Source organism: Schistocerca serialis, chromosome 2, assembly GCF_023864345.2.
Source record: "Schistocerca serialis cubense isolate TAMUIC-IGC-003099 chromosome 2, iqSchSeri2.2, whole genome shotgun sequence".
NCBI lineage: Eukaryota > Metazoa > Arthropoda > Insecta > Orthoptera > Acrididae > Schistocerca > Schistocerca serialis.
In genome coordinates this window covers 663456621-663480749 of record NC_064639.1, presented here as the reverse complement: position 1 = coordinate 663480749, position 24129 = coordinate 663456621, and the positions used below count along the sequence as shown (strand labels likewise).

The window sequence follows — 24129 nt, the reverse complement described above, 5'->3', positions numbered from 1 at the left end:
TCCTTCCCTGCACGGGAACTACATAATGTGTGTACGAGTACAAGTTGTGATACAGGAACGGCGACATGTAGAAGTTTGGGTCTGGCCATGAGACATGCACGGATAGCCAAAGAGGTTAAAGCGACCGCTCGAGTAAAGTGGGGAATCCTGGCCCGGCACAAATTTTCATTGTCGTCACTCCCTTATGCAGCTGATGGTTGTTTGTATTCGGAACTATGAATTTCTTTCTCGTTCTCCACTAGCGATCGTGGCAATGAGTTGCATTCACTGAATAACAAACAACATTGCGAGATGGTGCTTTCGAGGTGTATTTCTGATGTCGAGAGTAGGCGGTCTTACGTGATCAGCCAAGTTTTATCTTCCAGTATGGAAAACAGAGAGAATCCGAAAGTTCCTTCCGTTGAATGGGCGTGGTTTTATAGTTGAGTCATATTCGGTCGCGTATGTTGGCAGTTTGCGAATATTCACACATTTTACAGACGAGACATCAAATTAGATTGTAGAGACAAGTAGTTTGTTGCGCGGAGGTGTTTAGTCAACGAGGTGGACTTTACGAGGTCTGTTTGAAGCCAATAAATTATATTCGCTTCCGTAGAAATGTCTGGTGTTTCGTGTAAAATTTTCCGTATTCACTTTCAAATGTATTCTTAATTTTTGTTGTGAAGATTATTAGCGAAAGTTTCTAGGAGCCACTGGAGGAGGTGTACAACGAGTAAAATGTTAGATCAGCGTAGTGGTCGGATCTCGGACTCTTCCCAGAGTATCTGGGCCTCCATAGGGCGTTTAATTATTGACTTTGCAATAGGTAAGACGTTTGCCATTGGTTCACAGGTCAAAGAGAGGATGTCGACCCCTGTGTAGACAGATTTTACAAGTGTACCAGTGCAGAGAATTTACCGGGCTCCGCCAATAAACATTTCCGAGTATATCTGCAGAGCAGTACGTCGCATTGTGTGTCTTACGCGCCTCGTAAATTCTGGCCGCGGCTGCCGGTAGAAATTCGTCTGACCCCAGAACGGAACAGACACTACTCCTGATGACACGCCTGGTGCGTACATTTATTTGAAGTAGAGAATGGGGAAAGAAATGGAAGGGATGTGTGGGACTTCGTGACTTCCAGTCGCTCAGGGCATTGTGGTAATGCAATGGCGAAAGACACTGCTGAAATATACGGCTCCTTGACGTTTGTTACAGCGCGAGTGCACTAATAGAGTCCGAAATCCTACGGTAATTAAAAAATTGCGAGTAAGGGGTTAACATATTACGAACGCTGCATTGCATCGTGCGAGAAGTTCGAAATCTTCGTCGGTCAGGGACCCCATTCGGATGGCAGAAGCAGTTAAGGCAGCTGCTCGTGATGCACGGTAAATCCGGGTTCGAGGCGCGGTCCGGCGCTGATTTTTCAACTTTTGCCATTTCATTACCACAATGTCCTGTGCGGCTGGAAGTCATGAATTCCCGCACCCCCCCCCCCCCCCCCCCACATCCCATCCCTTTCTTTCCCCATTCTCTGTTCCATACAAATGTGTGCACCAGCCACATCATCACGAGTGTTGTAACAATGCCGTGCTAACAATAGGCTCATCTTTCATGTCATTCGCTAACTGTGTTCTATATTTATCGCTGTTTTCGTGTTGTTTTTCTATTTTATAGAAAGACATGAAGCTTCTGATCCACAAGAAATTTGTCTACCTGTTAACAATAATTCAGTTTCCTGACTAGTGCAAGACGTGACTGAAATCTATTACTACTGGACATGATGCAGTGCTTGTGGGGCAGGTGCTTCTACGAAAAACGTCGTTGGTTCCGTCCTCCAGAGAGGGTGCACTGTAAGCACGATTTTTGTTGATTGTAAAAATCTGTACTAAAAGCAAACTGTGTTTCGAATTCAAATTTATTTCATCCTGCCTCTGTATTGCTGTATCATTTCGAATTTGTCTTTCCCTTCTGAACAAAAATATACCACGAAAGTTACATAAACAAAAGTTTCTTTTGTGTTAATCCACATTAGGTAAACAACAATTTCTTTTGCTTTAATCCAAATGAGGTCGCTAAAGTCCACGTTATAAAGACTTTCAAAAAAATGGCTCTGAGCACTATGGGACTTAACAGCTGTGGTCATCAGTCCACTAGACCTAGAACTACTTACACCTAACTAACCTAAGGACATCACACACATCCATGCCCGAGGCAGGATTCGAACCTGCGACCGTAGCAGTCGCACGGTTCCGGACTGCGCGCCTAGAACCGCGAGACCACCGCGGCCGGCATAAAGACTTTAACAAGTAATCATCTGAAATGGATGATGATGCCAAGACTACGACGCAAACCAGTATTTCTCGTTTTCCTCGAACAGTCGCCATAGTTCAATATTTGTCTGCCTCTATCTATGGGTATTATGCACCTTACAATGCCTACAAACACCATGACCAAGGTTTCCATATTACCTCACTCGGTACAAATTAACGATTAGACCTACAGAAAAAAATGAACAGAACCGTTTTAGAGGGAAACGTTTTCACTAGAGGCCGTAGTTTTCGAATTATTCAAGAAAAACATACAAAAGTGACCTTCAAATGCTATTTCTTGAATAACCTGATAACTGTGGTCACCAGCGAAAATGTATTCAAGTACACAATTTAACTACATTATATTTCCCACGCAAAGGTCCTGTTCATATTTTTTAAGGACTAATAGTTTATGCATAGCGAGCGAGAGAATATGAAAATCTTGCGCGTGGTTCTGAACGCGTTTCAGGTTGCGTAAAACCCATAGATAGGGGCACCTCAATCATGCTATACCATTTGGTACCATTAGACTACCGATACACAGCTCCCGGAGCGATCCAAATACTCGCTGGGATAAACTGATTGATTTCAGTTTCATTGCAACATAGGTAAAAAAGACTGTTGAGGGTAATACCCATTGCAGTTTTCAAGTGACTATAATGAGATTGTGACTGCATCAACACAACCATCTATTTTCTTATTTTAGTGCAGGAAAAAGGATCACTTGATTGTTTGTCTATAGCATACGTGGCAAACAGCTAAGACACTAAAACTATGTTTGGGACGAGAGAGGTTCGAGAGTCCGACCACTTATGTTGTTTTAGGTTTTCTGTGCTTTTGCTAAATTATTCGTGAGAATGCAGAGTTCCTTCCTTCAATAGACCATTACCTCAACGTTCCTCATCGGAGCTCGTGCTCCATTCCTAATGACGTCGACATCGAAAGCAACGGTACGTAATTGTTGTTACTAGTTCGAAAATTTTGCAACGTTAACAATTGGCTACAAATAATCACTTTTCCATAATTTAGTCGTAAGCAGCTCTGGTTTAAGAAACGATATGGATAAGAAAGTGGAAGATTCGTTTATTTTTGGTAATTTGAAGATAGAGGGAGAATTTCATTTACGAAAACACAAAGGAGGTTAGAACGCAATAAGTTATACAGGGTGAGTCACCTAACGTTTCCGCTGGATATATGTCGTAAACCACATCAGATACTGACGAATCGATTCCACAGACCGAACGTGAGGAAAGGGGCTAGTGTAACTGGTTAATACAAACCATAAAAAAATGCACGGAAGTATGTTTTTTAACACAAACCTACGTTTTTTTAAATGGAACCCCGTTAGTTTTGTTAGCACATCTGAACATATAAACAAATACGTAATCAGTGCCGTTTGTTGCATTGTAAAATGTTAATTACATCCGGAGATATTGTAACCTAGAGTTCACGCTTGAGTACCACTCCTCCGCTGTTCGATCGTGTGTATCGGAGAGCACCGAATTACGTAGGGATCCAAAGGGAACGGTGATGGACCTTAGGTACAGAAGAGACTGGAACAGCACATTACGTCCACATGCTAACACCTTTTTATTGGTCTTTTTCACTGACGCACATGTCCATTGCCATGAGGGGTGAGGTAAGCGTACACGCGTGGTTTCCGTTTTCAATTACGAAGTGGAATAGAGTGTGTCCCAGTGGAAACACGTCGACGTATGTGGTATCAGCATGGTGGTGCACCTGCACATTCCGCAATTAACACTAGGCTGATCCTTGACAGGCTGTTCGACGGGCGTTTCATAGGACGTGGAGGACGCATAAATTGGCCAGCCCGTTCTCCTGATCTTACACCTTTGGACTTGCTTCTGTGGGGCACGTTAAAGGAGAATGCGTACCGTGATGTGCCTACAGCCCCAGAGAATATGAAACAACGTATTGTGGCAGCCTGCGGCGACATTACACCAGATGTACTGCGGCGTGTACGACATTCATTACGCCAGAGATTGCAATTTTGGGCAGCAAATGATGGCCACCACATTGAACATCTATTGGCCTGACATGTCGGGACACACTCTATTCCACTCCGTAATTGAAAACGGAAACCACGTGTGTACGTGTACCTCACCCCTCATGGCAATGTACATGTGCCTCAGTGAAAAAGACCAATAAAAAAGTGTTAGCATGTGGACGTAATGTGCTGTTCCAGTCTCTTCTGTACCTAAGGTCCATCACAGTTCCCTTTGGATCCCTACGTAATTCGGTGCTCTCCGATACACACGATCGAACAGCGGAGGAGTGGTACTCAAGCGTCAACTTTAGGTTACAATATCTCCGGATGTAACTAACATTTTAAAATGCAACAAACGGCACTGATTACGTATTTGTTTATATGTTCAGATGTGCTAACAAAACTAACGGGGTTCCATTTAAAAAAGCGTAGGTTTGTGTTAAAAAACAAACTTCCGTGCATTTTTTTATGGTTTGTATTAACCAGTTACACTAGCCCCTCTGCTCACTTTCGGTCTGTGGAATCGATTCGTCAGTATTTGATGTGGTTTACGAAATATATCCAGCGGTAATGTTAGGTGACTCACCCTGCATATGTCTTTGTGTATATGTATTTCATAGTGTGTGCTTCAGAAAACACAAATTTAGAAAACCTGTGCTACCCTTCTCCCTGCTACATTCGTGTCTCTACCTACAACACAACGTTTGGAAAATTTTGCTTTCCTGTCATTATCCGACTTGCGTCAACTTTGAACAGAGTTAGCACCTCGAATATCCTGAACCTAGAGTCAGTTACCAAACTCAAGTCTTGTACACATTTAGTATCAATCACACAAACGGTTATTCCCAAATAGATTAACATACAGTCCTAACGATGTTCTGAGTTCTCTTGCCCGAAACGTATAGGTTAAACTTAGGCAGAGAAGAAGGATGGAGAATAGCACAACAGTGTTAAGGATTTAAAATAAAATGTAATGGTTTCCTAATCATGCAGCTAAACAGTTGCATCGCCACACAGGTATCAGACGTAGAATACATTCGGAATATAATTTAGATTACTATATTTTATAACGACAGTGGAACCTTTTGTTACTGGCAACTATCACGTCGATAGTAGTAGTATTAGTAGTAGTAGTGGTTGAATTTACTGATGTGGTTATCTACTTTCTCAGTGCTCTTCCAACAGATCTGACTACTCCATTCCCCTTTCCTATTCTGAATTTACGTGTTTGTCTCATTTCATGTAGCTCCTCAGTACTACCCCAAAATATTTAATGATGTGACGTGTTTGCGAACTTTGCTACCAACGTTGTAATCGGATACTATCGGGTTCTTTCTGCTCCGGCGAGTTCTAATTACACACATTTAACGCTATTCAGCACACTAAGTGGAATTATTATTTACGTTGTTCAGAATTTCATTCATGCAGCGACGATACTTTCCTGTAGGGCTCTCAAATGACTTTCCACATCTATAAGACGTTAAAGTCTGACAATCGTTTTGTCAACTTTCTTAAGGGAGAGCTTCCTGCCAGTGCCCTATTGTTTTGAAATATAGAGTGAGTTTGTAGGTTTATTACCTTTTGTCAGTTAATGTTTTGAAAAACAGTCTCTCTTCTCCTCTTTGTTGGTGGAGATTCTCACATTTTCGGGTCCATAAATGATAGCCATCCGCTCGTACTGGACGTAGCATATGTAATACGTTTTCGTGCTTAAAAGTGTTTCAAATCGCTACGTCACCTTAACCTAAGACTGGAAGGAACGAAAGTACTGCGAATCAGGTATTTTGTACCCTGTGTCTTTCATAATTCAACTGCATAAGCATTATGTATCTGATATGGAAGTGGGGAGGCAGCCTGATACTTGGCCAGGCGGATGTTCGAAATGCCAGTAACGAAAAGCGCGCCTATACCGTACTAAACCAACGGTCTGGTCGATTCTATTAAGGATTGATTCACTTCCTTATACCGCAAGCTATCTCTTGGCCCATTACGGTACAAAAAGAGCAGGTTGTTTTTTCTCACAAGCATAAAATTATTTTGCTCAATTTTTGCATTAGTTGTTAGCCCGTTCAATGTCTGATTTCTAAGACTTCTATACAGCCTGCCTCTAATGGATACGTCATTAAAAGAATCGTCAGTCTTTCCACGGTGTTTCACATAAAAGAAGTGTCACATAAAACCACAGTACTGGATTACGATGAAGTGCTTCCGTTCTCTTAGAGTTTGAATCCTGGTGACTGGAGAAATCTTCCTCCCCAGAATTTGGGCAGAATGGAGGGGAAAGGTAGTTACAATTGTTAGACTATGCTCAACTCTCTTGAGTTAAATCTGAAACCTTTTCGATGAGTCTTGTGAAGTGATGGCATCTGGCAATGTTAATGATGATTTGTCAGTCGGATGGAGACGTTATGCTTTGCTGTCCCTTCTGTGTCAATCTGGAGAAGAAGCCCAAGTATTGGGCTGTGACTTTACTCTTCCTACCCGTTGCATTCCATACTCGTCCATAACAACACAAACAACAGAGCTTAATTATTATATGTTAGGTTTATAGATAGCAGTACAATGTTAGACGTGCTTCTGTTGGGGTTTAACTTACCAGACCAGCAAATTTTAAGCTTTCTTTCGTTTCCCTCACTTTCATAAGGCAAATATAGAGGTTGTGCTCTGGAAAATGTCATGATCGATTTCCTTCCCCATTTTGTTCAACTGTGTTGGTACTCTCTCCCGAGGCTGATATGAAAAAGTCGTTAAACTCTAATTCTCCTTCCTGAAAAGAGAAAGACAGAAGAGAGAGAGAGAGAGAGAGAGAGAGAGAGAGAGAGAGAGAGATGCCACAGCTGATAGACGTCAAATACTCTACTCTTACCACTGCTCGTTTAACGGAAAGTAAAACCATAAACGAGTGTAAAACAATCATCAAGATTATGGTCGGCTTGAACATTATAGTATTCTTCAAATATGGTCCTTTTGACTGAGACATCCCTTTACTTGTCGGTAATACGTAAATCGATTAATCGTACTAGGAATGAGAGAATCTAGAGCTCAACTTGGAAAACAAGCAACGACACCTTTGGACATTTCTCTCACACACAGAAAACTGTCACAGGGAAATTTCACTCAATGGCCGCAAAAAATTCCTTGCAACAGGCAGCAGTTGGTAGTCTCAGACTCACTCATCAAGCACATTGATTTGATTAGACACCTCAAGTTACATTTAACTGTATGCCAGAAAAGGTTAGTATCCTAACTAATATTTAAACTGCATTACTGTCACCACTGTCTGCACACCACAACCACCGCCACCAGCGCAACCACCACCGTGAGACAACCACTATGACGCCCGACACCACTCGTTCACAGCTACCTAGCGATACGCCGTGACATCCGGACATACTTCCGTTAACAACTGTGGTTACATCCATTGCCTTGGAAGCTTTTCCAGTTATGGACAAGATGAACTTTCCATAACATCAAAGCGAAGCTTTTGTTTTTGAAGTCGGTGTTGCATTCAAATGAGCTATGCTGTTCTGGTTACCTTGGCCTCAACGTGCACTTTCTCTGTCGAAGAATACCTCGCCACTGCTTCGCGTGCCTCCAGATGACCTGCGTATAAGAATATTTCTATTAGTGCCACACAGCATCCGTTGGACAGTGAGCGTCAGACTTTATAGTAGGTACTTTATAGGCGGGCAGGTGGGTTTCGTTGTTTCAAACACATTTTTGTGGTTTCCATATTCTTCACACCTACTATTCCAGTCACAAAGGCTATAACTTATTTCTAGATGTAATAAGAACCAGCAATCACTTTGTTTCATCGAATTTGTAGCCAAGGATGATAGCAAATATTTTGAATACATTGTCCGTGATACGCAAACAACAGAGCCCTTGACAGTTCTACAGTCCAATCTTCCTCTTTTTGATGTCATTTTGTCCATTCTACTTATAATAAAAGAAAAATATCGTGTACGTTGTCTTCCTTCGTGTCTACAGTAAACGAAAGTTGAGGGTTTAGTGGCAGATAATAACAGTTGAACTTCAAGATGGCCAAAATAGAATTGGCTCGAAAAGTGTTTTCTATGTTTTGTATCAACTTAATCAAACCAACAAAGACACAGGGGTAGACACAGTTGCGTATGAGAGCAGCATGTTAACTAAATGTAAGTAGGGTAACATATTTCGTACTAGAATTATAAACACTCTTCGGGTCAAAATTTTTTTGGCCATCGAGTAATGTTATACGTATCGTTACCGTCACAAACCGCCCCTGCCTTTGTGCCTCTACAACGGCCACTACTTGGTTGTTAAGGTAAAAGGTCCCATGCAGACCAGTTAATGGGTGAACTGTGGTACATTAGAGGTAAACAGCAGTGGCGATACTAACCGACAGAAGGGCCGTAACCGTGGTAGCTGCCGGAGTCGATGCTATCGTGTAGCGCCTTCACCACTTCTGGTGCCGGCCGAAGGTTGCCGAATGTCGTAGGGTCACCTGCAACAAAGGTTATTTTTTATTTGCTTTAAAATGAATCTGTTTGTCTGGTGTACATTCGATGAAATACCATATTATGTAAATGGTACTCTGATATATATATATATAGGACGCGAATGGACCTGTTCGAACGTCAGCTTTGCCCCAATCCCAGTATCCAGGATATCAAGAACCAGTTATAGCTGTTGGGGGCCAGCTTGGGGAGTGTGTGGATCCAAGTCAGAATAGCTGCGATGGCAAACTGATAAGTGGGCTCATACTGCCAAGTTCTTTATAAATTTGACTTGATTTTGTAATCGAGGAAATATCAAACCGTCAAGTCTCATTTCGTTTCTTCCTCCCCTTCTGCGTATATACGTCGTGACAAAAGAAACTGAAGCACTCACAAAAGAAACTGAAGCACTCAGAAGGGAAGGAAGAAACGAAATGAGACTTGACGGTTTGATATTTCCTCGATTGCAAAATCAAGTCAAATTTATAAAGAACTTGGCAGTATGAGCCCACTTATCAGTTTGCCATCGCAGCTATTCTGACTTGGATCCACACACTCCCCAAGCTGGCCCCCAACAGCTATAACTGGTTCTTGATATCCTGGATACTGGGATTGGGGCAAAGCTGACGTTCGAACAGGTCCATTCACGTCCTATCAAGGACATATCTGGGGCTCTTGCCGGCCACGGGAGTACTTCAGCATTACGCATACAATTCATAGAGACACGTGCCACATGTGATTGAGTGTTGTCCTGTTGAAAAATGGCACTACAAGATTATCACGTGATTCGTAACGCGTGAGGACGCAGGATATCTGTGACGTACCGCTGTGACGTCAGGAGCTCCGCTACTCACTACGAGCCATGACCTCAAGTCATACCCGATGGCTACTCACACCATGATGTCAAGAATAACACGGCTAACTCCCCAAATCATTGAAAGAATGGGACCTCATGCTAGGTTACCGTCATACTCGTCAGTCATTGCCATCCAGGATAGTGTACAATCACGATTCATCGCTGAACTCAATGCGACGCCATTCGTCAGCACCTATGCATCCCATTCGCTGCACCGCTCGAAATGCAGCCGTTTTCGTTGTGGTGTTAACGACAGCCTATGCCTCGGACAGTAATTCCCCAGTCCGGCTGCTGCTAATCTCCGATGAAACAGATTGTTGCAAAGAGTCCATTACTTGGTCTCAGATGGTATATGCAGATATGAAGGGGTTACGATATGCTTGATGCACAATGCGGCGATCTTCCCTTGTGTGTTCACACATGGTCGACTGGAAATGTGACGACGAGTATGCCTGCCCTCACGCTACCACGCAGTCCAACATCAGGCCACTGTCACATCCGAATGCCTCACAAACCTGGATACTGCACGATTCGACCTCCCAGCCAAATTGGGATCCACAATGACGCTCCTTTTCAAACTCTTATCAAGTGCTGATAACGCTCTCTCACACGAATAACCGTCATCTCCGTGTCCCTTACAATGATCCCTCAATATCTGATGCTGTTCACGCTCCTTATAGACGCCGTGTGCGGGCGGGTATTATCTTGCTGAAATGTAAGCCCAGGATGACTAGCCATGAAGGGCAACGAAACGGGTCACGAAGTATCGTCGATGTACGTATGTGCTGTTTGAACAACACACAAGTATTACGGAGATGCATCGGGAACACAGATGGGAATGATTGGAGGGAAGGCAATGTTCTTTTCGCGAGGCACTATTGAGAAAATTTAGGGATCCAGCATTTGAGGCTGACTGAAAACCATTCAATTGCCGCCAACGTACATTTCTCGTAAGGACCACGAAGATAATTAGAGAGATTGGGGCTCGTTACGGCGGCATATAGACAGTCGTTTTTCACTCGATCTATTTTCAAATAGAAAAGGAAAGGAAATTACTAGTAGTGGTACAGGGTTCAAATGGCTCTGAGCACTATGGGACTTAACATCTGAGGTCATCAGTCCCCTAGAACTTAGAACTACTTAAACCTAACTAACCTAAGGACATCACACACATCCATGCCCGAGGCAGGATTCGAACCTGCGACAGTAGCGGTCGCGCGGTTCCAGACTGAAGCGCCTAGAACCGCTCGACCACTACGGCTGGCAGTGGTACAGAGCATCCTCCGCCCTGCACCATACGGTGGCTTGAGGAGTGTGTATACAGATGTAGATGTTGACCAAATTGTGGAGCAAATCTCCGTGGTCATGGACGAGTCTGTAGCCTATATGAAATTAACGCCAGAAAAGTAATAATACATAAAATAAAATGCACACCAATCCTGTGCACATGACAAGTTGTGAGAATATATTAGCACAATAAACACCTTATCACAGGAAGTAGCTATTTTTTTTTCGGGGAACTCCCCGACAGAGCGAAGGAGTGAGCCTTGAGGAAATTCTTCAGTTTAGTCTGCAAAGTGAGGGTTACTTCTAAGATTTTTTTTGAATCCTTGTGAAGCTTGCTGAAAATGGATGCAATAGAATACTGCTCGCCTCACTGCACAAGAGTCCACGAGGCGCGATCCAAATGCGGATTCGATTTCTACCTAGTATTAAATGAGTGAAAGCTGCTAATTCATGGGAATAAGCTCATATTGTTAACAACAAACGACATTAAAGAAAATAAATACTGTGAGGCCAATGTCAGAATTCCCAGGCCACTGAACAAAAATGGACAAGAGATTCGCAAACTTCCACCACATATTGCTCGAACTGTCCGTTTCTGAACTTTTGTAAGTGAGAAGGGTTACACCAGAATATAACCACGTATGTCATAAGTGAACGAAAGTAAGCAATGTAGTCTGATTTCCGTGTTGGTTTCAGGTGCTACTCTAATGCTACACAGAATATCGTCGACGTACGTAAGTGCTGTAAGGGTGGCGCTAATGCCAGCCAAAGGGCTCTTGCTATGAAAAGGAATGGTACCCCAGACCGTCACTGCTGGTTGTTGGGCTCTATGCCGGGCAACAGTCATCCTGGTATTCCACCATCCTCTGGGGCGTCTCCATACACGTCTTCCCTGGTCATCGGGGCTCAGTTCCAAGCGGGACTCATCACTGAAGACAATTCTACTCCAGTCAATGAGATTTCAGGCCGAAGACGTGTCAGGAGACGCCCTGGACAGCGTTGGAACACCAACGTGACAGTCACCAGCCATACCGCTCGATAACCAGCAGTGATGATGTGTGGTGCCATTTCTTTTCATGGCAGGACCCCACAGGTTTTCGTCCCAGGCACCCTTACAGCACAGAGGTTCATCGACGATATTCTACGCCCCGATTTGTTGCCATTCGCGGTAGGCCATCCGGGGCTTACATTTCAGGAAGATAATGCCGGCACGCACACGGCAAGAGTCTCTACAGCTCTTCTTTGTGCTTACCAACCCCTACCTTAGCCAGCACGCTCGCCAGATCTCTCCACAGTTGAGAACGTTTGGAAGCATTATGGCCAGTGCTCTACAACTATCTCGGAATTTTGATGATCTAATGCGCCAATTGGACGGAATTTTGACACGATGTCCCTCAGCAGGACATCCAACAACTCTTATCGGTCAATGACAAACCGAAGAAATGTCTGAACAAGGGTCAGAGGTGGACCAAAGCATTATTGACTTGCTCAACTTGTGAAGTTTTTTTCTGTTGAATAAAACCTCCAATTTTTGTGAAATTGTACTCATTCGTTTGTCTGTACATGTACATCACATCTACCGATTTCCGTCCCATTTGGATTATTCCTTTGTGGTGTGCCTTTTTTGTCTTGGAGACATAAAATGACATGCCTTCTAATGTGACAGGTGATTCTAAAATATTGCTGTTTGTTGATGGTATTTGTATGATTGTGTAGTATGTTGAGTGCAACGTAGGGAATGTATCAAAAATTGCAAGTCACGATATAAGTTCACGGCTTGTAGAAAATAAATTGACGCTAATTCGCAATACGACTCAGTTTTTATTATTTTTAGCGCACATGCTAACTAAAACTGACTTTTTGATTGTAGAGAATGAGTATATGGTCTGTGAGTCTGATCAGTTCAAATTACTAGGTGTTCAGATAGCTGCCTCGCAAAGTCCACATTCAAGATCTTATTCAACAACTGAGTACTTCTGTATGTACCATTGCCAGTGTTAATGGTGCTGTAAGGATGTCGTGGACAACAAATCTAGTAGTCAGCCTCTGAACTACTTTGATGTCTTCCTCCAATCCGACCTGGTGCGGATCCCAAACACTCGAACACAGCTCAACAATGCGTCGCAACTAACGTCCTTTATGCTGTCTCCCTTATAGATGAACCAGTTTTCTAAAATTCTTCCAGTAAACTGAAGTTGCAATTCGCTTTCTCTACTACAATCCCAACAGGCTCATTCCATTCCAGTAACGCTACTCCCAGATATTTAATCGACGTGACTCTGTCAAGCAGCACATTAATAATGCTATACTGGAACATTTATGCATTGGTTTTTCCTATTCATCTGCAATAACCTACATTTTTCTACATTTCTTGCTCAACAAACCCGTGACGAAACGAGCAGCTCTTCTTTATGTCACCAACTGGAAATTTTGTGTAAGCCATCTTGTATCCTCCAACAGTCACTCAACGACATCTTCCCATGCACCACAGCATCACCAGTAAATAGTCGCAGACTGCTGCTTGTTCTGTCCGCCAGATCATTTATATAAATAAAACATAACAGCGATCCTATCATACTTCCCTGGGACACTTCTGACGATACCCTTGTCTGTGATGAATGTTCGCCATCGAGGACAGCATAATGGATTCTAAAAAAAATATGAGCAAGATACGAGTGCTTGTGTAAGAATCATACACAAGATACACTGTTTGCTACACGTTAGAAGTGGTTGAATACGAGTACAGAGGCGATAGGAACAGTTTTTTCCGGCGTAAAGGTCGTCTGATGGAGAAATAAAGGTACGGGTATTTCACAGTCACTAACTAGGAAATAGAAGATTATTTTAGATCAGGTGTGCAATCCACTACCTGTACAGTATAAAAAATCTACGCCGCAACAAATTAAAAGCTAACACCCTTTGGCTCACTTACAGTTACACTTGAAGATTACAAATAACATAGGATTTTTATTGGCGTCACGTAGCGGCGTTTCTTAAATTTTCAATTAGTGTAGAAAGTGTAGCATTTCCAATTATTTAGGTATGTTCTACAGACGTCTTTTCTCAGCAAAAGTAATACTAAACCATTTGTTCCCTTCACAAAAGAGTTTATACGATTTTTTCTTAAAATTGTTAGGTGTGCTGCTTCAGCGATTCAACCACTATCAATTGTGAGACATTACTCCTACTGTCGAATGCTATTTTGTAAGATAACAAATGATGCACTATAATGTGTTCCTTTTCATTCACAAAAATACAAGTATAGTCATCTGAACTTAAGATATACTTATGTTTACTCGAGATTAATGAAGCCTATTTTCACCGACTGACACTTGTTCTTGGACATTATGGCGACCAGCGACAAACTGTGCTGTGACTTTTATACAGAATATACACTGAGGTCGCCAACGTCGTAGGACAGCGATATACACATATACAGATAACGGTAGTATCGCTTACACAAGGTGGGGGGGGGGGGGGGTGGTTAGTGTGTAACGTCCCGTCGACAACGAGGTCATTAGAGACGGAGCGCAAGCTCGGGTTAGGGAAGGATTGGGAAGGAAATCGGCCGTGCCCTTTCAAAGGAACCATCTCGGCATTCGCCTGAAACGATTTAGGGAAATCACGGAAAACCTAAATCAGGATGGCCGGAGACGGGATTGAACCGTCGTCCTCCCGAATGCGAGTCCAGTGTGCTAACCACTGCGCCACCTCGCTCGGTCACTTACACAAGGTGTAACAGGGTAGTGCATTGGCGGAGCTGTTATTTCCACCTAGGTGATTCATGTGAAAAGGTTTCCGACGTCAATATGGCCGCATGATGGGAGTTGACAGACTTTGAGCGAGGAGTGGTAGTTGGAGCTAGACGCATGGGACATTCTGTTTCGGAAATCGTTAGGGAATTCAGTATTCCGAGTCGATAGTGTCTAGAATGTGCCGAGAATACCAAATTTCAGGCATTCGCTCTTACCACAGAGAATGCATTGGCTGACGCCCTTTACTTAACTATCGAGTGCAGCGACGTTTGCGTACAGTTGTCAGTGCTAACAGACAAGCAACACTGCATGAAATAACCACCCAAATGAATCTGGGACGTGCGAAGAACGTATCAGTCAGAACAGAGCGGCGAAATTTGGCGGTAATGGGCAATGGCAGCAGAAAACCGATGCTGGTGCCTATTCTATCCGCACAACATTCCCTGCAGCGCCTTTCTTGGCTTTGTAACCATATTGATTGGACCCTGGACGATTGAAAAACCGTGGCCTGGTCAGATGAGTCCCGATTTCAGTTGTTAAAAGCTGATGGTAGGATTCTAATGTGGCGCAGACCCCACGAAGCAATGTACCCAAGTAGTCAGCATGGCGCTGTGGATGCTGATGATTGCTCGCTGACGTGGGCTGTGTTTACATGGAATGGACTGGGTGCTCTGGTCCAACTGAGCCGATCTTTGGCCGGAAACGGTTATGTATGGCTATTTGGAGACCATTTGCAACAATTCCTGGAGTTCCTGCTCCCATGACAATGTGCCATGTCACTGGACCACAATTGTTCGCGATTGGTTTGAAGGATATCCTGAATAATTCGAGCGAGTGGTTTGGCCACCCAAATCGCCCGCATGACTTGTTGAGTCCATGCCATGTCGAGCTGCTCCACTACACCGAACAAAAGGAGGTGCGACACAATATTGGGAGATATCCTATGACTTTTATGATCTCAGTGTATAATTAATTGTATCGGGTACATCTGGTTGTCCTATATTATTCACAGGCTATGGTTCTATTGAGACTCACCACTAAACCCTAATCTTCCTTCTTTCTTTCTACTGATTCTTGTTGACCGGTAGACACGAGGGATTTTTCACTTTAAGCAAGTCTCTTTTTATGGAATACAGAAAATCTTTCCGTGATAAAGGGTCTCTTTGGGTGCCGAAGCAGCAATACGAGATAAAGAACAACTATTTATTACTATTGAGAATGGAGAACCTCTTTCCAAAGTACCACTTTCCTGTTAATTATAATGCTTTACATTTCAATTGACCAGGCAGAAATAACTTACAGCAGTGTAACGGTAGTAACCTACTAAATCAGCTCATTAACAGCTGCCTTCGTTAGAAGTGAAGTCGTTGCACATCTACGAGGGCCACTCCAAAAGAAATGCACACTATTTTTTTAAAATCCATCTTTTATTCTACATGTTTAAAAGTTTTACAGTGTGTAGATACATCCTTTAGGAACAATATTTTCATTTCTCCACACAACTGCCTTACGCCATCTTGGAACCATCACCTGTATACCCGCACGGTAAAATTCTGGACCAACCTGTTGGAGCCACTGTTTGGCAGCGTGCACAAGGGAGTCATCGTCTTCAAACCTTGTTCCACGAAGAGAGTCTTTCAGTTTAGCAAAGAGATGATAGTCACATGGAGCCAGGTCAGGACTGTAAGGTGGGTGTTTCAGTGTTGTCCATCAGAGTTTTGTGATAGCTTCCATGGTTTTTTGACTGACATGTGGCCGTGCATTGTCGTGCAACAGCAACACATCCTCGTCGAAGACGACTCAGTCGATCTTGAAGTGTCTTCAGTGTCGTCACATATGCATCAGAATTTATGGTGGTTCCATTTGGCATGATGTACACAAGCAAGAGTCCTTCGGAGTCGAAAAACACCGTAGCCATAACTTTTCCAGCAGAAGGTGTGGTTTTGAATTTTTTTTTCTTGGGTGAATTTGCATGATGCCACTCCATTGATTGCCTCTTCGTCTCTGGTGAAAAATGATGGAGCCATGTTTTATCACCTGTCACAATTCTTCCAAGAAATTCATCTCCACCATTCTCGTACTGTTCCAAAAGTTCGCTGCATACTATTTTTCTTGTCTCTTTGCGAGCCACTGTCAACATTCTGGGAACCCACCTGGCACAAACCTTTTTTAACGCTAAAACTTTCAGTATTCTGCAAACACTTCCTTCCCCTATCCCAACATAGCGTGACAATTCGTTCACTGTGATGCGTCTGTCAGCAGTCACCAATTCGTTAACTCTCTGCACATTGTCTGCAGTGTGTGCAGTACGAGGTCTGCCGCTGCGAGGACAATCCTCAATATTGCGTGCCCGCTTTCATCACGTAACCTGCTTGCCCACTGACTAAGTGTACTGCGATCGACAGCAGCATCTCCATACACCTTTTTCAACCTCTTGTGGATGTTTCTCACTGTCTCGTTTTCACAGCGCAGGAATTCTATGACAGCATGTTACTTCTGACGAACGTCAACTGTAGCAGTCATCTTGAACACATGCTGTGACGGCGCCATTCATGGGAACAGGTTGAACTAAGTTTGAAAACAAGCGGGAAGGATGTATCTACACACTGTAAAACTTTCGCACATGCAGAATGAAAACTGTATTTTTACAAAAATAGTGTGCTTTTCTTTTGGAGTGACCCTCGTACGTCTATAACTACACTCCGCAAAGCACCTGACGGCGTATGATTGACAGTGCTTCTTGTGCGGAGATAATTACCTCTTCCATATTATGAATGATGGGCGGGAAGTACATGTATAGATAGGCCTACGTATGAATTCGAATTTCTCTGATTTTACTGTCACGAAAGCTATGTGTAGGAGGAAGTAATATATTGCTTGAATCTTCTGGAGAAGAGCATTACTAGAAATTTAACAGTAATTTTCTCCGTCATGTAGAATGTCTGTCTTGTAGCGCCTGCCACTGGCGTTGGATGAGCATTTCCTTGCTCAACAAACCCGTGACGAAACGAGCAGCTCTTCTTTATTTTTTATCTACCTCATCTGGTACTCTTACCTGTTCTCGGTTGCCGTCTGATTAGAAATATTAAACTGTCAGTTGAGCGACGCTCTTACCTCCTTCGTGGATATGTTACATTTTCTTGGCATTCTGCGGATAAATTTCAAATAGGTATTTGCATGTGCCTTAGCGACAATTACTTTTGTGCGTTCACATTAAATCGCGCCGGTAGCACATTCTAAGATATTATACGGTCGTGAGTACTTCCAGTGACTACTTGCCAAACGTGTAATCGAACAACAATACGTCTTTCCGCCTATTCATATGCAGCACGTCGCATTTGTTAACGTGGAGGGCCAACTGCCAGTTCTCGCACCAAGCGTTCCCTGATCGATATCCTTGCTGATGGGATGCATGGAACACGATGACGGAATGAATGAATGTGTCAGTTATGGGTGAATGCTTAATGCAGGCGTAGCACCGATAGTTTTATGTTATTCCATATTAAGGCCTGAACTAATAATCCGCCACGAAACAGCAGGTTTAGAGATTTTATGAACGCACCTGCAGCAACTCGCACAGCATGTGACCTGCTGTACTACATATGAGATGAATTACCCGCCCTTCATTCGGAATTAGGGAACGAGGCGCTGGCGGGCCCTGACGGCTCCACAGCTGAGGTTTCGTCATCTCCTCGGCCACGCCGCAGCGTCTCTGAGCTGGGCGTTCGAGGACAGCTTCCGGCCTGCACAGAACGAGACAGAGCAGGCACTGGGAGGTCTGGCGTGCAACAACAGCGGACAGAGAGTTTTGTCGAAGTCAAAGAATCTAAACTGATGTCGCAAGCTTTCACATGCATAGGTGGTAATACACTTACGTGACGAAAGTCGCGGGATAGCGATATGTACATATACTATGGCGGTAGTATCGCGTACACAAGGTAGAAAAGGGTAGCGCATTGGCCGAGCTATCATTTGCCTTTAGGTCATTCATGTATGGCCGCACGACGGCAATTGACAGACTTTGATAGCCGAATGGTAGATGGAATTAGACACGCGGGACATTCCATTTTGTAAATCGTTAGGGAATTAAATATTCCGAGATCCACAGCGTCCAGAGAGTGCCGAGAATACCAAGTTTCAGCCATTATGTCTCACCACGGGCAACGCAGTGGCCAACGGCCCCCCTTGACGACCGAGAGCAACGGATTTTCTGTCGAGTAGTCAGTGCTAACAGACAAGCAACATTGCGTGAAACAACAGCAGAAATCAATATGGGACGTACGATGAACCTATCCGTTAGGACAGAACGGTGAAATGTGGCTTTAATGGGCTATGGCAGCAGACTACCGTCGCGAGTGCTTTTGATTATAACACGATATCGCTTGCAGCGCCTCTCCTTGGCTCGTGACCATATCGGTTGGATCCTAGACGACTGCAAAACCGTGGCCTGGTCAGATGAGTCCCGATTTCAGTTGATAAAAGGTGATGGTAAGGTTCCAGTGTTTTCCTCCATGAGACCAAGCATCCAAGTTGTCCACAAGGCACCGTGCAAGCTGGTGGTGGCTCCAGAATGGTGTGAGCTGTGTTTACATGGAATGGACTGGGTTCTCTGTCCAATTAAACCAATCATTGACTGGGAATGGTTATGTTAGGCTAGCTGGAGACTATTTGCAGCCATTCATTGACTTCGTGTTTCCAAATAACGAAGCAAATCTTATGGATGACAATGCGCCATGTCGCCGGGCGACAGTTGTTCGCGATTAGCTTAAAAATAATTTTGGACAATGCGAATGTTTTGGCCACTCAGATCGCCCTACACGAATACTATCGAATATATATGGGACATAATCGACAGGTCAGTTAGTGCCCAAAATACTGCAGCGGTAAGACTTTCGCAATTGTGGACGGCTATAGAGGCAGCTTGCCTCAGTATTTCTCAGGGGACTTCCAACGACTTGTCGAGTCAATACCACGTCTATCTGCTGCACTACGCCGGGCGAAAGGAGGTCCGACACGATATTCGGAGGTATTGCATGACTTTCGACTCCTCAGTGTAATGGTTTGTAGCTTCTATTATGACCATAAATAAAAATAATGTGAATGTCAACAAGAATTTAGTTATGATTAGAAGCTACATTTATTGCCACGCTGACTTCAGTATTTGTAGTGGCGCACCAATTTGCTAACAATAGTATGTCTGTATGGAAGGTTGACGCCTAAGGCTCGGATCATACCTTGCCACCTTTTTCTACGTTCCAGGAAACAACTTACAGCGGGCGCTCAGCGAACCACGCAGTCTAAGCAAGTGTTCGCAACCGGCTCCACAAAGCTTACGGGAATAATGTTTCGGTGCCTAATGGGTGCTCTGTAGGATGACTTTTTCGACACGAAAGCAGCTATTAATGTGAATACATTTTGTGCTAAATTGTCGTTCAAAAGGAACCGTAGGACGCGATGTCTTCAAGCATTATTCTGCTTCATGATTTCCTGGTGGATTTAAGTATGGGCACGTAATTTACAGGACTTACGAGCGTGCATTATCAGTTCCGTATATTCATACAAATACCAGCAAATTTGTGTAGCATATGCACTGTTGTTAACCGTGATGCTTGAAATAGATTAAAACTGTGTGCCAAACCGAGACTCGTACCTGAAACCTTGTCTTTAGGAATCAATGCACTTACCGCCTGAACTAGCAGCTATCCAGGCACGACTCGTGACCCGATGTCACAACTGTGCTTTGGCAAGTACCTCTCTCCAATCTTCCGAACCTAACAGCAGCTCTCTTTGCTGGACTAACACTCGTGAAAGAAACGATCTACACCTTCATCTAGATCTACATACGTACTCTGCAAACCACTGCGAAGTGAGGGTACGTCCTACTGTACCAGTAATTAGGGCTTTTCTCGTTCTATTCATGTATGAACTGTGAGAAGAACTAATGCTTAAATGCTTGTGCCCGCGTTGTAGTTAGTGTAATCTTGTCTTCGCGATCCTATGGGAGCGATACGTAAAGGGTTCATCATGTCAAATCGGTTTTAGAAACTTTGTAAGTAGGTATTCAGGAGATTTTTTGCGTCTATCTTCAAGCAGCTGCCAGTTCCGTTCTTTCACACTTCCTCAGTGACACTCTCTCACGGATCAAAGAAACATGTGACCACTCGTGCTGCCCTTCCTGTATACGTTCAATATACCCTCTTAATCCTATTTGGTAAGGGTCCCATACATTTCAGCATTATTCTAGGACGGGTCGCACGAGTGATTTGCAAGCAATCTCGTTTCTAGACTGGCTGCATTTCCGTGGAGTCTACCAATAAATCTCAGTCTGCCATCTGATTTACACACGGCTGGGATTATGTGACTGGTCCATTTCATGTCCCAGGTAAGTGTTGAACCCACGTATTTGTATGAGTTGATCAATTCCAACTGTGACACATTGACATTGTAGGCATAGGATACTACGTTCTATCGTTTTGTGAAGGGCACACTGCTTCATTTCTGAACATTTAAAGCAAGCTGCCAACCTCTGCACCACTCTGAAATCTTATCAACATCTGATTCAATATTTGTGCATCTTCTTTCAGACTTTACATCGTTGTAGATAAATGCATCACCTGTGAAAAGTCTGGGCTTACTGTTAAAATTGTCCGTAAGGTCATCAGTATACAACATGAACACCAAGGGCACCAATACGCTTCCCTGGAGAACGCCCGAAGTTAATTCTACATTTGACGATGACTCTCCATCCAAGATAACATGCTGCGTTCTTCCTATCAAAAAAATTGTCATTTCAGTCACAAATTGACATCCCATACGATCGTACTTTTGATAGCAGGTGTATCCGTGCTACTGAGTGAAATGCTTTTAGGAAATCAAGAAGTATTTCATCTACCTGACTGCGTTGATCCATTGCTTTCAGTACGTCACGCAATGAATGCGCGAGTTCGGTTTAGCATGATCGATGTTTTAGAAATCGTGATGGTAGGCATGGAAGTGGCCATTTTGTTCGAGATACCTCGTTTATTCGATTTTAAATTGGGGAAACGGCTCAGCCACAGACTAGGGAATTTTTTCCAGAGCCTTGCACAATCCTTACAGACTTTCACTATGCAGCAGAACGTGCGCTGTTTTGAAGCATCCAGTCAGATCAAAACTTCATTCCCCTAGACTGTTGCTAAACCGTTTCTCCTCGGTATCCTTTCTCCGAAGAGTAGTAGACGCGCGAAGAATGCAGGAAAGTTTCCGAGAGATTTGGGAAATGGGAGATGAGGTACAGGTACAGCCTGAAGTAGAGCTGTGAGGGCGGTGACCGTGGCGGGGGGTGGGGGTGGGGAGGTGAGTCGGTCGTCAGATGAGCCTAGGTAGCTCAGTCAGTAAGAACATTGCCTGCGAAAGGTAGAGGTCCCAGTTTCGAGTCCTGGAACCGCACACGGTTTTGATCTGCCAGAAAGTTTCCAAACAACGCACACTCCGCTGCATGTGGAAGACTCAAACTGGATAACTTGTAATTGTTTAGTCACAGATGCCTTAAATGATCCGAGGTGAAGATGAGCGCAGTACAGTGGCAAAAGAAACAACTGAGTATTCAGATGCATGCTTTAATACCTAGGGACTTCAGGAAGAAAATTACACATGTCGTCCCACGCTAAGAACGTGGCGGCGCTACAGGTGTGGCGCGCTTTTCAGAAGACATTACATGTTCCGGGTGTCCTGCACCACAGTTCTGTTGCGGTATGGGTAACAGGTGCATCATCGTGGGCAGCTGAAATGGCACGGCAATTGTAAACGTAATCCAAAGTTGAAGCACATGGAACAGTATGATCCTTGTAGGCAAAACGTCCATTTTGTAAACAGATTCTTTGTTAAATCCTGGCACTATATGGACCAAATTCAGTGTTCTGCCCAGGCATAGTGAAATGCTGCCAACAATTTGATCGAGGTCGCACAGATGTGGGCGATGTTGATCGGGAGGAACGCCATCCGACCACAAACGAAAATGTGCGTGCGATCTACAAGGTAGGAAACACATTGGGGGCGGGGGGGGGGGGGGGGGGGGCGGAGAAATTTTTCCAACGATGAGCACAGCGTTCACAGATCACGGAACGGATTTCTATTGTCGACGAATTAAACGGTTGATAGAACGACCCGACTGCTGTTTGCAGGTACTTGGTAACTATGTTGAAAAGTTGTGTCACATTTCTGTTTCACTTTGTTTTGTAGTTTAGCATCCGATAAAACTAAAATCATTCGACGGCCTAGATCGCATAAAATATTTCTTTATTTACCACAACCGCTTTCGACAGACTTTGCTGTCATCTTCAGGTCCTAAAAATCTTTTTGCTGTGGTGCGTGTTCATTTTACTTTTCACAACGAAAAGTTTTTTAAGCCCTCATCGGTTCATCGGTAATATCTATCTCGGGGAACGAGGTTCGATCATGTGGATCATCATCTGGACGTCATAATATAATCAAGGGAAAGAGAAAGTACCTCGAGGTCAGAATATGCATCTGATATCAAGGAACTTTCGTTTTAAGCCACTATTATATTCAAAATATTATTTCAGTCAGATAATAGCCTCAGTGAAAGTAAAAAGTTGTAATTAGTTACTAGTATAAACATAACAGCTTTTTGAAGAACCAACATTTTATTTCTAAATACAGTAAAGAGCTTGGAGACTGCTTGCAAAATTTTTATTAAGGTAGCAATATTGTTAAAACGAGCATGAGTGGATGCTCAACACGCGCGGACTCGGAAAACAGGAATAACGATGTCAACGAGTGCGTGCGTGTGTGTGTGTGTGTGTGTGTGTGTGAGAGAGAGAGAGAGAGAGGTAGCGAGAGTGAGAATACCGGTGGTTGGGGGGGGGGGGGGGGGTCGGGGGGGGGGGGGCGTGGAGTAACCTGCTGGCGAGCTCTTACGGCTGCGTCGCTCCTGTTGCATCAGCTCCTCGGCTCCGTGTCGGGAGTATTTGAACTGTGCGAGGACACCTCCTTGCAAGCAGGGTTACGGGGAGCCCGTCCCGAAGTTTGCTGTTTGTAAACCGAGCTGTGTTAAAGACCACGAACTTTCGTGCTCACTTCTGCCACAATATCACGCACACAATAAAGGATAAAAACATTGTCCATTTACTACTCTATCATTTTTATTTGCAACTCCACTAGGCATTGCCATCATCACAATTATGTGTATTTTGATGCTTCTACATCTTTGACTGCATCTCTGTAATGCACATGTGTTTATTTGGCAGCAAGCGATGTGACAAGAAGATGTAGTGCCGTCTCGCACTAATGAAGAAACGAATAGCGTTATTTGCAACTCTGAAAGATGTTATACACTTTTTTATACGTATGACGACCAAATAGACGACACACGTGCATGCCAAAATACACTCCTGGAAATTGAAATAAGAACACCGTGAATTCATTGTCCCAGGAAGGGAAAACTTTATTGACACAT

The 24129-nt window shown here is 43.7% G+C and overlaps 1 protein-coding gene across 1 annotated transcript in view; it reads right to left on the bottom strand.

Annotated features, from left to right (window-relative positions):
* Positions 1-24129, bottom strand: part of LOC126457743 (tyrosine aminotransferase) — a 205346-nt gene that overhangs the window by 91760 nt on the left and 89457 nt on the right. Inside the window, exons 2-3 of the mRNA XM_050094290.1 lie at positions 8678-8782; positions 7832-7899 (exon numbers count right to left, since the gene is read on the bottom strand). Coding sequence (XP_049950247.1) covers positions 7832-7899; positions 8678-8782 — 173 coding nt within the window. The remainder of the gene's footprint in view (positions 1-7831; positions 7900-8677; positions 8783-24129) is intronic.